This window comes from Pleurodeles waltl, chromosome 4_2, assembly GCF_031143425.1.
Source record: "Pleurodeles waltl isolate 20211129_DDA chromosome 4_2, aPleWal1.hap1.20221129, whole genome shotgun sequence".
Classification (NCBI taxonomy): Eukaryota; Metazoa; Chordata; class Amphibia; order Caudata; family Salamandridae; genus Pleurodeles; species Pleurodeles waltl.
Window position 1 is genome coordinate 29652764 of NC_090443.1, and position 16205 is coordinate 29668968.

At 45.7% G+C, this 16205-nt stretch overlaps 1 protein-coding gene across 4 annotated transcripts in view; it reads left to right on the top strand.

Moving 5' to 3' along the window:
• The window catches only part of KMT2D (lysine methyltransferase 2D), a 1162185-nt gene that overhangs the window by 101952 nt on the left and 1044028 nt on the right, over positions 1-16205 (top strand). For all 4 annotated transcript variants that reach the window (XM_069230486.1, XM_069230488.1, XM_069230487.1 and 1 more), the window contains exons 7-8: positions 6431-6596; positions 7104-7218. In XM_069230486.1, the coding sequence (XP_069086587.1) occupies positions 6431-6596; positions 7104-7218 (281 nt within the window). The remainder of the gene's footprint in view (positions 1-6430; positions 6597-7103; positions 7219-16205) is intronic.

Sequence of the window (16205 nt, forward strand, 5' to 3'; positions counted from 1 at the left end):
CAATCCTCCTCAAATCAGCCCCCCCCTCCCTGCATACCAGCTAGTGGACTCCAAACTGCCCACCACCCCAACCTTGCAGAGGGCCTGTCGCCCTTAACCTGTTCTAAAACAGCAGGGGACCGTGGACATCCCTTAACATTGGACCCGCTCCCCTAACATTGTGTTTTAACAAGAGTCATCCGGTCTGTTGGTCGTTACCAATTTGACTAGTCCCTCTGCAGTAGCAAAGGATCACACCAGGCATTCTGTGTCTGCTGTGCCCTGTACTAGAAGGAGGAAAGTCCAGTCAACCAGGTGTTTTAACCCTCTCCATCAAACCAATCAGGTGCTGTTAGTGTGTTTCTGCAGTTTGGGAATCGTGTCGATGTGATATCCTGATGTGTTCCTCAGTTTTGCTTTCAGTGGTCCGCTGTGGCACGATTGCCTCGTTAGCATTGTGTGTGTAGGAAAGTGCCCCCTTTTGACATCACCAGACCCACTTTTTGCCTGGTATTTGATGCATTTTTGACTGAAAGTGAACTGGCCTGCTAACCAGGTCCCTAGTGCCAGATCTCTTTGCCTAAAACTGTGCAATTCTTCCCCAATAGGCAATACCTTTGTAACACAGCCCCCCCCCATGGGGGTCACTATACCCCGTATAAAACTGCGGGAAGTGGGCATAACCCTGTCCCAAAATTCCTGAGGATCTGCCAACACCAAGATGGCAGTTTCTGAAATGTATCACATCAGGCAGCTCACCTTAAGGGTGGGACTGACCTGATGACCAGAAGGGTGGTTAAACCTCACTGAACACTAATCGGCCTGGGAGTGGTGGGGAGGGATTCTTTGAAGCTTCCTGCCTTGGAATGTAGATTTGCAGGTCATCCTGTTGGGTGAAGGTATGTAACACCCCTCCCATATCAGACTTTGTAGCTGACTGCCCGAGATCAAAGGCTCTCACTCTAGGAGGTCAGACTTGTGTCTGTTGATGGCTGGCTGGCTCAAACTAGCCAGCAAGGACATCAGAGGCTTGTAGGTTTTCAGGGGGCACCACTAAGGTGCCCTCTGGATGCATTTAATGATAAATCAATCACTGGAAACAGTGTGGACTTACCAATACGAGATGTTTGATACCAAAAATTCCTATCTTCAGTGAATCCTTCATGTAACTGGGGAACTCTTACTGACCAGTGTCCAGCGAATGCATTAAAAATGGCTTCCCTCTCCACGTTCTATGTCAAAAATTCGACAAAGACATAGCAGGGGTATATCTGCTCTTGCAGGTATTCCCTCACATGTAATATAATGCACCCTTACTTAGGGTTGTCAGGCCTGTTGTAGGGGTGACTTGCATATATTGCATGCAGTGTTAGAGGACATGGCACACAGGCTGTTTGCCATGTCATGTTTTCACTTTTGTCTGCACCAAGACGTGCAACCTAAAATAGAAACCAGTCATGTGCTTGGTGAGGAGTCCCTCAGAGTGGCACAATTTGTGCTGCAACTCTTAAGGACCCTCTTTAGCACATCAGGCCTTAGCTAACTGGGGTACCATATACTAGGGACTTACAGGGTGCTAAAGGGCCTTGCCACTTGGGGATCAAGTGACCAGGTGTCTTGTTTTAGGGAAGGAACACTGCCACTGGGCACCTGGTTAGCAGGAACCCAATGCACTTCAGTCAAAGTTGCATCAAAAACTCAGGGAAAAAGCAGGGGGTAGTTCTATAACCAGGACTCCGCTTTCTACAGGTGCCTAAACATACATAAAGATAGTTGTTATTATTGTAAATTGGTGTGGATCTCCTCCTTGAGTCATTTGTATCATTTATTGACTGTGTATGTATTGGTAGATGTCGGACATTCCTCTCTGATAAGCCTAAGGCTGTTCGACTCCACTACCCCCTAAAAGAGCACCTTGGGATTGCTAGAGCAAGCTCATGTAGACTAATAGGGGAAACCCCTGGACTCCTTGTACAATAGATTTTATTTTGCTTTTACATAGAGCCATCTCCCTACATTATTGTGCTTGGGTTTCGTTCCCTGATTTGGGTTGGAAACAGCTTTGAGTATTATAATTCTTTTTCTCGAAGGGCCTTCTTCACTTTAATGAAACTGTGACAGTCTTTGAACTCTTTAGAGTGTAATCCAGGGAGCAGCTGACTTAAACGTCCTTGATACTGCCTTTTTAGGAGCTCCTACTAGGCGGATATTGTTGCACCTTGGCTCCCTTAGAAGTCTGCAAGTGTAGTGCATTGAGTTTCTAAAGTAGTCTGCAGCTCTTTGACCTCTTTATTTAAAGAGCCTGTTTCAGCTGTCAGATTAGTGAGTGACTCCTCTGCCTCCTTTACTCATGGGTTCGTTTTGTTGGTCAGCTTTATCATGGCCACCATGATATCTTTGAGCGGGAGCGCATCCCCTTCTTGTGGGGTTTGATCAGCTTTTCTCCTGGTGTCATCCATGGCTGCTTTGCCAATGTCCTTTTGGGGGAGGGGTTATCTGTCCAATTGGGTTTGTTGTGAAGCACGCGCCCACCGTCCCCCAGTCTTTCCTGCAGGGCTGTTGGTTGTTTTGTCATTGGAGGGTTCGGCTCATTGAGATAATTGCTGCCACCAGCCAGGGTAATCTGCCGCAGGACCACTGACCCCTGTGGCCTGTCTGGTTTCTCCTAGGTACCACTCGTGATTCACCAGGCAGTCCGTGAGGGCGTGATCTTTGCCAGAATCAGGCAGCCCTAGGAGTAGTGTTTGGCACCTACTGGCCACCCAGTCTATTTCTAACTATTCTTTGCCACTAATTACTTTCTGGTTTCCTTTTTGTCCGCTCCCACTTTTATATTTTTCCGGCGAGTGTTGTCATCACAACTATTACATGGCCGGTTCGCTTCAGCGTCTATCCATGCCCATCTTCATTGCTCCCATGCCAGTTCGGTCCCTGTGGGTGAGTTAGTATAGCTCTTGGGGGAGCATGCAGGATCTTTGTGCACTCATCGCAGCCTCATGTAGGCTAGTACTTTGTCTGGCAGGAGAAGGATGAATCGCTTACCAGCTCAGCTAAGCGTCCAAGGAGCTGCGGGGCCTCAATATACAGGCACTTTGCTTATGTGATCGGTCTCTATTTGTGGGCCTATCCAATCTTGGTCATCCTCTTCACCGAAGTCTGAACCCCGGTGAGGGTGTAGCTGAGCTCTCAGTATCCCAAATGCTTGGTGTCTTTTCAGTTTAGCTGACTGACCACACACCCCTCCACCCACAGTTCACCTGAAGTCCTCAGCGTGGTGTCCAAGGTACTTTGTGCTGGACAGCAACAGTCCATTGTGTCTCTCCGCCCAGCTCACCAAGCCACAGATCTTCAGCGGTCCTCCGCCAGTTTCACTGGGGATCTGATATCCGTTCCGGTGCTCCTTACGGGGGGGGCTGAGGGAAATCTGAGTGACTGATGGGGCTCTCCTTGATGCCCTTTAGGGCCGATGCTGTGGTCCTGCTGCGCTTCCGGAAAATGCTCAGTCCACATGGTCCCAGCAGGCTGCCCCTCTACACGCAGCCGCAGGACCCGCAGCGCTGCTTCCGTCACACGATTGCGGCAGGGTCGCCAATTTTAGCAGTTCTTGGATGCCCTGTCATCACCAGCCTTTAGTCTTTACTGCCAGGGCTGGTAGGATTGGGTTTACTAACGGATGTTGCGGCATTGTTGTGTGGGCCTGGGGGCTGCACCCCCCCCCCCCCCCCCACCCCACCCTCCACTCACCCACCCCCCGGTAGTGGCCTTCTTGAGAAGGAATGGTTGTCTGGTATTTCCATACCTAGACGACTGGCTTATCAAGGGGCCTTCATTTCGCTCTGCAAAAAGAGTTGCCATGGCTTGTCTATGACTCTTTACTATGACTAGGAAAAGTCCTCACAAATGCCATACACATTGATAACATTTCAGGGGGCTGTACTAAGTACAGAATAATGCAAAGCTTACCTCACAGAAGAAAAAGTTAAACGCATAATAAAGTTAGAATCATCCCTGTCAAGAAAATAGTTTGCTTCTGTTTGGATATTTATGACAGTGCTGGAAATGATATCATCCTGCATATCGTTGGTTTCAAGTTGTACACTTCAAATGAGGCTGCTGCAGGAGCAATTAGACACTCAGTCGAGGAACATTCAAGGACATAACCCGTATTATCCCAAGCATGAAGCTAGCGATGGCATGGTGGGAGAGACAGGACAGCATTTCTCCAGATCGGTAGTTCATGTGCGGTCTTCCTCACGTTATAATAACAGATGCTTCCTTTGAGGGGGTTAGAGAGCACGTGTATAGGATCTCAAAATTCATGGCAAATTGATTCCTAAGGATCCAAAAATGCATATCAGCCTTCTAGAGTTGAAAGCAATATTTTTAGTAGAGGTGGACGGTATTTCATTCCATTAAATTTCTTTGAAATTCTGCAAAAGGGCTGTGGGCACCTCAGTGTGCACTGCATGCCATTTGGAGTCCTTCCATAAGTATGTAAGGGCACTGATTGGGGGGGGGGGTGTATGTACTGGAGTGAATACCAATGTTTCCCTTCCTTACTTATGTAAGGTCACAAGGGTATGCCAATCCCTTTGGGCTATTCAACCCTGTTGTGTCAAACCCTCATACCATCCTGCTGTGGAGGTGATTGGATATATGCCTCTTATTTTATAATCAATTTCATACACTTGTTTTTACTTGTCTGTCCCTATTAAAATCCTATTCAATGTTAGACTAAATTAATTTGCCTGGGTTTGCTATATACAACATCATATTAGCAATTATCTGTACACCCTGATTTCCAAGTTGTTAAAGAATGATGGCAATGTCTTGGTCATCACGCAAGGTGGTGATAATGCTATACTTTGATTTAGACTCAAAGGGCAACATGTTTAGTTCTGAAAAGAGGGAATATCTTGTACAGTGTCCCTTAAACTGTTTCTAAACTTAATTTACTGCAAACAAAATAGGGTTCCCTTACAGGAAAAACAGTAACCCTGTTTGAAAATACTGTAGTTCTGTCAAAACTGTCACAAACAGTCACAAGTGTTACGCCAAAGCTCTGAAAGCAATAACATAGGCAGGAGTCATACCTACAAAAGTGCCCCTGACATACATTACCTCTTTTCCTATCCTTCGCTTATGTCATAGTTTCCTGAATTTTGAAACTTGGAGCCTTGCACCTCAAAAAGAAAAAATTGAAACTCTTTAACAAATGTTCCAGATGACATAGACTAACTGGCGGCAGTATGCATAAAGTTCTACCCTTCCGTTTTATTTGTATTGGTATGCTCACTTCATATAGTCTCCCTCTGGTTCACTTTCAGTTACAATTGGCTGAGGTTAGAAAAATTTTTAAGAAATCACCATCAGCAGTTGGTGTTTGATGCTGGGATTAGCTCCTTCAGAAAATAACTATATTTGACTCAAGCTGAAGTGTTACTTAAGTTAAAGTCTTCTAAATTTCCAAAGCTTGAGGTACTGTGTTCACATGATTTATTTTAGTCTTTGCAAGAATTAGTTTTGGTTAATGGCAGGCTTAGTGCTGCTTACGGGACAAGTTTTAGTTTCATAGTATGTTTCTGCTCATATAATTGGTGTCAATATAAGGTTTGTGACACTGTGCATTAAGTTGATACATGATGCCCTTAAATACTCAGGCAAGGCACTTTACCAGTATTTCTTATTTTGTCCCTTATTTTCAAGTCTGTGGCTTTGTCAAATATTGCTAACTTATCTAGCTATTAATAAATCGTGGCTTATTTGTAGGTCATTGAGGGATGAGTAGGTTAGGTCTTTGAGGTTGAGTATGTTAAACCCAATATTTTGATTTCTTCCTGTGATCTAATTTGTGAAAATAAACAGCTCCGCAACTGGTGGTAAACATCTCAGACATTTAATAGTATATACTTTCACAATCGAAGAGATGATTAATATATTTTAAAATCATTTTATTTAAGACCTGTTTTGTAAATCCACATTGCAGTTTTTGGCTTTTAAATAGCAAAGCCTGCCTTGTTTTATTCTTGCATTTGTTGTGTGGCCCTCAGTTTAACTTTTCAGGCTTGTGCTCATTCTCTGTTAAAACATCTTTTGTAGCAATTCTTTTTAGCTAATCTAAACAAATAACATGCAGGTACGTCCTTTTTACCGGTACAACACCCTGTGGAGAAATTAATTTATTCACATGATCATATTTTGTATTAAGTTTATTACTGGTCAGGTACTTCTTGGTGCATTGTACCTGCTGCTGTAACAAAGTTGAAATCATGCTTTATCTGCCTCCCCTAGATGTTAATTGAGCAAACCTTTGCTGATATTAAACCATGTATTTTACAATTTTCACTTAAGCTCTGAATCTCTGCAAATCACCAAGTGACCTGTTAACATTCTCAGATCAGAACATGTATTTCTTCTGGGCAACACTCTGACCACTTCCATCTCTCTTCAGATGGTTCATGCTGTGTTGTCTGTGATGGACCAGGAGACCTCCAGGACCTCCTCTTCTGCACAGGCTGTGGGCTACACTACCATGGTGCCTGCTTAGACGTGACAGTGACGCCACTGAAGCGTTCAGGTTGGCAGTGCCCGGAGTGTAAAGTGTGCCAAACCTGCAGGTGAGTCTCCCCACTATCATTGAGCCCGATTACTCGGTGGTGTTGATCTGGAAAAAACTAGTGTGAAGCGCTTGGTGTATGTGCTTGGTGTTGATTATATTTTCGCAAGCATGGTAATGACACCCCATATTGCTGAACTGTATAGTTGTTAGAACTTGTGGTATGCAGAATAAAGCCAGGGTCTGTTTGTAAATACCTTTATTACTTTGTGTTACATGTTCATCATTGCTTTTCTTTCCTCTGAATTTAGACTGGTTGCATAGTGTGAGATGTAGTGAAGCTTTTTTTTTGTGAGGTAGTCAGAAGTGTGCCTTAAGGGGGTAATATTGGGTGGGGGCTATAGGCATGCTGAACGTGGCTATAAAAGGGTTTGTTGCTCAAGCTTTGTAGTTTGTGAAAAATGAGACTTGAGACTTTGTGGGTGAGCAGGATGGCTAAAGGCTTGTGTTTGTTTTTGGTGTTTCCTCAATTTGTATTGGGCTCTTAAACCTTCCTTTTCCTGTGCAGGCTACCAGGGCTGGATTCTAAGATGCTGGTCTGCGATACCTGTGACAAGGGATACCATACGTTCTGCTTGAAGCCGCCCATAGAGAATATGCCCATGGATTCCTGGAAGTGTAAGGTGTGTGGGTAGCTTACATTGTACTTCCAAATGAAGATGATAGTGCTGGAACTGGGTTTTTTGCTTAATCATCATCATTATTAATAGTGTGAAGAAGATTAGATACAAGAATGCTATGTTTGCAGCTGATTGAAATGTGGAGAATTCATATTCCTGCTTTTCCCCCAGTATTAGATTTCTTCATAGTTTCACATACTTGAATCGTTCCCCGTAGTCTAAGTGCGAGTCCCCTGGTACCATAATAAAGCAGTACATAACCTTACTATAGGTTATAATGACAATGAAACATTTAGTTTATTAACTTATCCCTGTTACTTAAAAAGAACTGAACTCCAACCAATTCAAGCAACAGCACCCTCTAGAATACTCCCTAAAGAGGCTGTTTCCCTCATATTTTCTACGTCACGTCATGTGAAGGGAGTCTCTGAGCTCTTCTCTGTTTTTCTCTAACCACTTTGAGAAATGTAGCCTTCAAGCTATCATCTGCCCGATACCATGTCAATCATCAAAGAAAAAGCTTTTCCGGCCCTGTGGCACATGTAGGAAGAAAAGACTTAATTCTGAAGACCCACACAAGATCTGGATCTACTACCTCAACCCTATTCAAGATAACGGACTGCAAGTTTTGTTGTACCTTTTCAATTAAGACCCTAAAAGATAGGGAGGGCAGCATTCCTCTGTGGCTACGGAAGTTAAAATATCAAAGATTTCCTCTTTATGAAGATGATGGTAGCATCTCTTCTACCTTTCAACATAGGTCATGTAAAAGGGAGTGGTTGCATGACCAAGGGACAGCAAAGGAGCCTAGGAAGGCATTAAAAAAGACTCTCCGTGAGTCTGCCAAAGACTGTTCCCAAAAGGAGAAAAAATAGAAATTCTCCTCGGAAACTGCAAGGTCTGAACATACTAGTCAATCTTCTAAGTCAGGAGTGCAGCCGCAGAAGTCCTCAGAATCATTGTCATCAAAGCCAAAAATTGCCTTAAAAATATTGATGACAACCTTGCCGTCAAATACCAGTGTCGATGACAACAGGGACTATGATGATGTCAACAGCGGCGTCCACTATTGCCACATTGACAATGCCACCCACAACGTCATTGATATCTCTCCTGTTGGTGAAAGTATTGTTGACGAAGGCTTTGTTGATGATGCAGTACAGCAGTCAATGGCACGGTCAATGGGGACCCAGTTGATGAAGATAGATTTGTCAACATTTAGCCATAAAAAAAAAAAAGCCCTCACAGCTGCAAACTACAACCAAGGACTCTATTACTTTGTTGATGACACATTCAGTAAGAGTAGAAAGCACACAAACGTTGCTCCTTACCCTCCAAGTCACCTTCTTGATGTGGAAGAATCCGATAACTGCCCATTCGGAACGGCCCCAGCCCTTCTGAGCTTCACGTCAAGTATCAGGAACATGATGATAGTCAACAGTACTATGAGGAACATTGTATCAACAACCGGAAAACTTAAAGGCCTAACCACTTGGAGAACACTTTCAACATCATGGTCACTCTTTTTCCAAAGAAGTTACGGTGAAAGTTCCTTTAAATTTGTTTCATGCCCTTCAAGGCATGTTGCATGATTACTGCAAAATATTCTGAAACCCAGTAAGATACCATCCCCAAGACAGCCTAGCATTCTACCTCTGCCTCCATCTTCGAACACCTCGGCCTATTGCGCTACCCTTGACACCTAGGATGACACCTTGGTCCATCATTGCAGCATCTCCTAGGAAATAATCCTTTCTCATCGGACCTAGACAAAGAAGAAGGCGAGATAGACAATCTGTCTAATCTTTATTAATAAAATGACTGTTTGGTTCTCACTCCATTTCCCCCTGCACCACAACCGGTGGACTACCCCCCGGACAACACTGGGAGTTTCCATAATCTTATGGAAATAGCTGCAGAACGATTTCAGCTGCCAATAACAGTTAAGCAATCTATATGTTTTTTAAGGAGCAGGCCGAAAGATCTGTACAGGCAATCTTGATAGTTGATTAAATCTGGGAAGAAGGCACAAAGATCATGAGAAATCCAGCTACAGTCATTTGTGTTTTACCATGTATTGACAAACTGTAAAGCACCGGAAGATTCGCCTGCAGGCCTGATATGACATCCAAATCCTGATTCAGTGATCTCTCAGGCAGTTCAGACCTCGGTCTAAAAATCCCTTCATGCCTAGCTCAGCTCCAGCAGATAGAGAAGCCAGATGCCTTGATAATATTGGCAAGAGGTTTCCCATAATGTCAACAATACGTTTGTGCTGCAAATTCCTTAGCCATCTTGGGTAGGTATGACCTCCAAATGTGGCCGGACATAAGTGCCTTCATAGATCTCAGCCCTGAACACAAGAAAGCGGATGTAAAGAAAATATTGCAGGGACCATGTAGAGCTCCCCTCTGCTCTGTTGTTGAGACTTCTTCCAGGTGACTGGCGCGAACCAAGATGGTGGGTGTGTAGTGTCTGTGTCCAGCTGCTGAAATACTCTTCTCTCGTAGGGGATTTCCATGTATAGTCATAAGCACTGAATAGTTCCGCGCGCCTGCGGGGACCCCGGAGCACTGATGTGAAGTATATTCTTAAGTGCAAACACCAGCCGTTTGAAGAAAAGGTCTGTCAAAAAACACTTAAGAATAACATTGTGCAGCCTATGTGAACAGCTACACAGGCCAAATTGTTGAAAAGAAAATCAATAGTAGTGTAAATTCATGTTCAAACACCTATTTATTCTAGAAATGTAATAACAAATACATTCTCATACTTTATTTACACCTCTGATGAGAATAAAACAATGCAGGGCAGTGTAGCCCATAGGCTGCCATTATACAGAATGTAAATAGAGCTGTGCCTTTAAGAAAGCAAAGTCTTCCTGTATCCCATCATGCACAGCAACAGGCAGTTGCCTCAGTTCTTTTTTCCGGCTCCTGCTGACAGGACCCTGAAGCATTGAGCTCTACCTCACAAAGCTTTTTGTGACAGAAATTCATTGAAATATCTTCTGAATTTCATTTTCACTCGACGTTTTTACCTTTGAGTGATCATTTTCTACTGATTTCTGTTAAATTCTGACAGAATTTTGAGTTTTTTTCTAGTTAGAAATGCCTTAACTTTTTGATAAATGTCCTTCTTGTGGCAGAAAGAAGGCTAAAACAGATCCACATAGGGTCTGTATAATTTGTCTTCCATCCAGCCACAAACCGGAGTCGTGTGACATTTGTAAAACCTTCTCTAGTAGAACCCTTCGTGATAGAGAGAAGATCCGACTTCAGGCGAGAGAGGACAGGAGAAAAAGTGGCCATTCCACTACAGAGCGAGGAGAAGGTCAAGCTTCTACCAGGGCTCAACCTGTTTCCTCCATGACTCCTTCCAGACCTGCTGAAAAACGACATAGATCTCCGACGACGTCGAGAGCGTCGACGTCGAAGCAGGGAACGGCGCCAACATGTTCGCCGTCGAGGAGTGGTTCGCCGGCGAGAAAAAGACATCGTTCGCCGTCGACAGCTATTTCGCCGTCGAGGCGGCGAAGACACCCGACGTCGAGAGGATCTGGGTCGCCGTCGACACGGCGAACACAGTCCACGCCAAGGAGATCCGAGTCGGGCTCGCCGTCGACACGGCGAGGGAGATCGCCGTCGAGAGAGAGTGTTCGCCGTCGGAGGCGTTCACCGTCACTGCACCGACGTCGAGGGTCGTCGTCAAGAGGTTCTCAGTGGCGAGACGAGTCGACATCTAGAGGCACTCGCCGTCACCGCAGTTCGACGTCGAGGAGTGCTTCGACGTCGAGAAGACCATCTAAGAGGCCTAGAAGGGTTTATACAACCTCGGAATCCTCGGCCTCGCTTATCCTACTTCCAGCATCGCCACAGCTCTCGCAAAGGCAGTCGCCGTTACCACAGACGCCGGTAACACCTACGGCTCCTCTTCCGGCGCCTCCTCCAGAGCCTGTTCCGAGGACTCCAACGCGATCTGCAGGGCGTTCTGGATATTCGTCGAGGCGTACATCTACCTCTAGGCACCGTCGTCAGGAATCACATCATGGACATTCTTCATCGTCCACACGGGACTACTCTCCAACCTTATCGGACTCACCGTCCCCAAGAGTGTCCCCCATAGATGATGTCAACACATTTCAGGAGGTCTTAGTGAGAGGGGCAACCAAGCTGAATATCCCGCTAGCAGCTCCGGCCCCATCGACATCAGTGATCTTTGAGACCTTGCATCAAAAGACATCCTCATGACCTTTACTTCCACTGGTTCCGGGTCTTATTGAGCCAGCAATGGACATTTTTCTCACGCCGGCTACAACAAAGTCTGCTCCTTCCAGACTCATTAAAAAGTACCGTCCACCAGAGCAAGTTCCTCTATTCTTGAGGTCGGACCCAGTACCAGACTCGGTAGTTATAGTGGCAGCGAAGAAATCGCATTCGACGTCACCGTCTTCCTCTGCTCCTCCAGACAAAGAGAGCAGAAAGATCGATGCTGCAGGAAGAAAAGTATGCTCGACGGCATCCATCACCATCAAATCTGCCAGTGCCACTGCTTTATTAGGGAGATATGATCGATCCCTCTGGGACTCTATACTGCAGTTCGCGGAGCGTCTCCCTAGGGACAAAAGGGAAGATTTCCTAGAGGTCGTGAGCGAGGGAGCTATGGTTTCTAACCAGATTATAAGTGCTGCGGCGGATTCTTCAACACTATCCGCACATAACTATGCTCATGGTATAGCGCTCAGGAGACATGCATGGCTGTGGCTTACATCGCTTAAACCCGAAGCACAGCAGAGGATACAGAACCTACCTTTCTCAGGCTCCACTTTGTTCGGCTCTCATGCCGATGACGAGATGGCCAGAATGAAGTCGGAGCTGGATACCCTGAAAGCGGTAGGCATGGAGCGACCTAAAGAACAGCGAAAAGGATTCCGCCCATATCAAAGAAGACTGTTCACCCACAGGTATCAGACTCCACATTGGACGTCTTCACGCCCTCAGCAACAGCAGCAGCAGCAGCATCAGAGGGGCTTCTCCAGAAGGTCGACAAGGGGTCGTTCAACACCTGAGACCCAGACACCTCGACAGGTGCCCGCGTCTAAGCCCTGAATCTTCGCTTCCCCCTCCTCCGTTACCCACTCCGGTAGGGGGAAGTATCTCAAATCATCTGGACGAGTGGCTAAGCATCACATCAGACGCCTGGGTTTTGAATATTGTGAGACATGGTTACGTTCTCAGATTCACCAGTCCTCCACCATCTGTTCCACCCAAAACAACCAACCGACACCTCGAAGCTCTTCAGTTAGAAGTCACCATCCTATTGCAAAAAAGAGCCATAGAACCCGTCCTGATCAGCCAGCAAGGGAAGGGGATTTATTTGAGGTATTTCCTTGTGCCGAAAAAAGACAAGCAAGAGTTTCGTCCCATTTTAGACCTAAGGACAGCAAACAAGTGGATTCGCAAAGAGAAATTCAGGATGCTTTCCTTGCACCAAATTTACCCACATCTTCGTCAGGGCGACTGGCTCTGTGCAGTAGACCTTTGCAACGCTTATTTTCATATTCCGGTGGCCAAGAAACATCGAAAATTCTTAAGGTTCACCGTCGGAAAACATCATTACCAATTTGCGGTTCTGCCCTTCGGCCTAAAATCAGCGCCGCGGACTTTTTCCAAATGCATGGCGGTGGTAGCCGCCCATTTGAGGAAGCATCGAATTTTTGTCTACCCCTATCTAGACGATTGGCTCATAAAGGCCTCCAGTTATCTAGAGACGCAACAACATTTCAAATGGACTCTACAGCTGTTACAGAAACTCGGTCTTCAAGTAAATCTCCTGAAATCCACAGCAACACCGGTTCAGAGGTTGCATTACTTAGGAGCCATTATAGATACAAATCTAGGAAAGGTGTTTCCTTCGGAGGAACGACGATTATCGATTCTCCAAAAGTGCAAACAACTGCAAGAGGCTCCACAGACCACTGCAAGAGTAATAGCTTCCCTACTGGGCTCGATGGCGTCTTGTATCCATCTCGTTCCCAATGCTCGCCTCCATATGAGACCATTACAGGAAAACCTGGAGGATCAATGGAGTCAACTAATGAACGAATGGGAGAACAAAGTCCTCCTTTCTCCCCACGCCTTACAGTCCCTCAAGTGGTGGTGTCTACCCGACAATCTCTTGGTGGGGATTCCGTTCCAACGACAGCCTCCAGCTCAAACCATCGTAACAGATGCGTCACTGCTCGGATGGGGAGCGCACATGGGACATCTTCGAGTCCAAGGCAAGTGGTCACAGAAAGTCTCTATCACATCAACCTGCTGGAACTTCGAGCGGTCCACCTTGCGCTCAAAGCTTTCCTTCCCTCTCTGAGAGCGGAAACTCTCCTTCTTCAGACGGACAACGTGGCCACCATGTACTATGTAAACAAACAAGGAGGCACCAGGTCCAGGATTTTATCCAGGGAGGCTCAGACAATCTGGCATTGGCTTCTAGCCAGGAACATGTTGCTAGTAGCAACTCACCTGCCGGGCATCCAGAATGTGCAAGCGGATGCTCTCAGCCGAGTAATGGACGAGAACCACGAGTGGGTTCTACATGACGACGTCGTTCATTCCATTTTCTCACGATGGGGTTCCCCCTCTATAGACCTGTTCGCAACCCCAGAAAACAAAAAATGCCAAAACTTCGCCTCCAGATATTACCATCCAGGGACACTGGGGAATGCCCTGTGGATAAGCTGGTCAGGAGCATTTCTTTACGCCTTTCCACCGCTTCCCCTGATTCCGGCGGTCCTCCAGAAGTTATCCAATGCTCAGTCCAAAATGATCCTGATTGCTCCGGAATGGCCACGACAATGGTGGTTCCCAGACCTTCTTCACCGGTCACTCAAACCACACATCAGGCTCCCTTATCGTCCGGACCTGCTCACGAAGTTCGGAGGGCAGATATCTCATCCCAACCTCTCATCACTGAGTTTGGCAGCATGGCTCCTGAGCTAGTGCAATATGGACACTTGAACTTACCTCAGGACTGTATGGAAATCCTGAGAGAAGCTAAGCGCCCTTCCACACGATCCACTTATGCAAGCAAGTGGAAGAGATTTTGTGTGTGGTGTTTAGACAACAACATTGACCCGATATCCTGTGGAGAAGAGTCTATTCTGCCATACCTCCTAACATTGGCAAAATCGCGCTTACAATTATCATCAATAAAGGTACATTTGGCGGCTCTAACAGCATACAGGAAGAGCCCATCACAACCTTCCTTTTTTCGAATCCCAATTATTAAAGACTTCCTGGAGGGTTTAAAAAAGGTTTTTCCCCCCCATTAGAAGGCCGTCTCCTCCATGGGAATTGAATGTTGTCCTATCGCGCCTGATGCTACCTCCATTCGAGCCAATACATAAGGCATCGCTTCAACATCTCACATGGAAAACTGCTTTTCTGGTAGCAATCACTTCAGCGCGTAGGGTCAGTGAAATCCAAGCCCTTTGCTCTCAGGAACCCTGCACGGTTTTTCATTCTGCGAAAGTGGTAATGAGAACTCATCCAAAATTTTTACCGAAAGTCATCTCCGATTTTCATGTGAATCAAACCATTTCACTTCCAACTTTCTTTCAAAATCCAGCTACTCCTGCTGAGAGAACGCTGCACTCTCTGGATGTAAAGAGGGTTTTGAAATTTTACTTGGACAGGACAAAATGCTTACGTAAATCACAACAGCTTTTTGTTAACTATGGCCCACTTAGAACAGGGTTGGGCACGTCTAAGCAGTCACTATCCAGGTGGATTGTTTCATGTATAATGTTATGTTATCAGTTAGCGAACAAGTCCCTCGGTGGTAGGCCAAAAGCCCACTCTACTAGAGGGAAGGCAGCTACTACAGCCTTAATGAGAAATATACCTTTGGCAGAAATATGCAAGGCTGCCACTTGGAAGTCTGTCCATACCTTTACTCAGCATTACTGCCTTGATACAGACGCTAGGGCGGATGCACAGGTTGGACAGGCCTTGCTTAAGAACTTATTTGCATAACTTTAGTGTTTTTGGCACTATTTTTTCTGTCTGCTCCACCGCGGTTATGGGGATGGGCTTGCTACTCTATTCAGTGCTTATGACTATACATGGAAATCCCCTACGAGAGAAGGAATGGTTTCTTACCTGTAACTCCAGTTCTCTCGTAGGGGTATTTCCATGATAGTCATAAGCAACCCTCCCTCCTCCCCGGTGGAGTTCACATAGAAAAAGTTGCCATAAATATGGTTGATGTTGGTACTCCAACAAAGCTTGTTCCAGGTTAAAAGCCTTCAAAAAGAACTGAGGCAACTGCCTGTTGCTGTGCATGATGGGATACAGGAAGACTTTGCTTTCTTAAAGGCACAGCTCTATTTACATTCTGTATAATGGCAGCCTATGGGCTACACTGCCCTGCATTGTTTTATTCTCATCAGAGGTGTAAATAAAGTATGAGAATGTATTTGTTATTACATTTCTAGAATAAATAGGTGTTTGAACATGAATTTACACTACTATTGATTTTCTTTTCAACAATTTGGCCTGTGTAGCTGTTCACATAGGCTGCACAATGTTATTCTTAAGTGTTTTTTGACAGACCTTTTCTTCAAACGGCTGGTGTTTGCACTTAAGAATATACTTCACATCAGTGCTCCGGGGTCCCCGCAGGCGCGCGGAACTATTCAGTGCTTATGACTATCATGGAAATACCCCTACGAGAGAACTGGAGTTACAGGTAAGAAACCATTCCTTCTCCGCTCCTCGACATCTTGGAACCAGAACCCTGTAATTGCCAATTGCGCTCCAGCACCTGCTGGGAGTTAGAGCTGCAGTTTTGAGTAGCGCGTAGTCAGTGGACCTTCTACACTACGAACGAGTTCCCGCTTGGCTCTTGACAGCTACCTGGAACATTTCCAGTCATGGAAAGCAGCAATTTAGGACCAGTTGGACTATGTTGTAAGCCAAGGTTTTGAAATA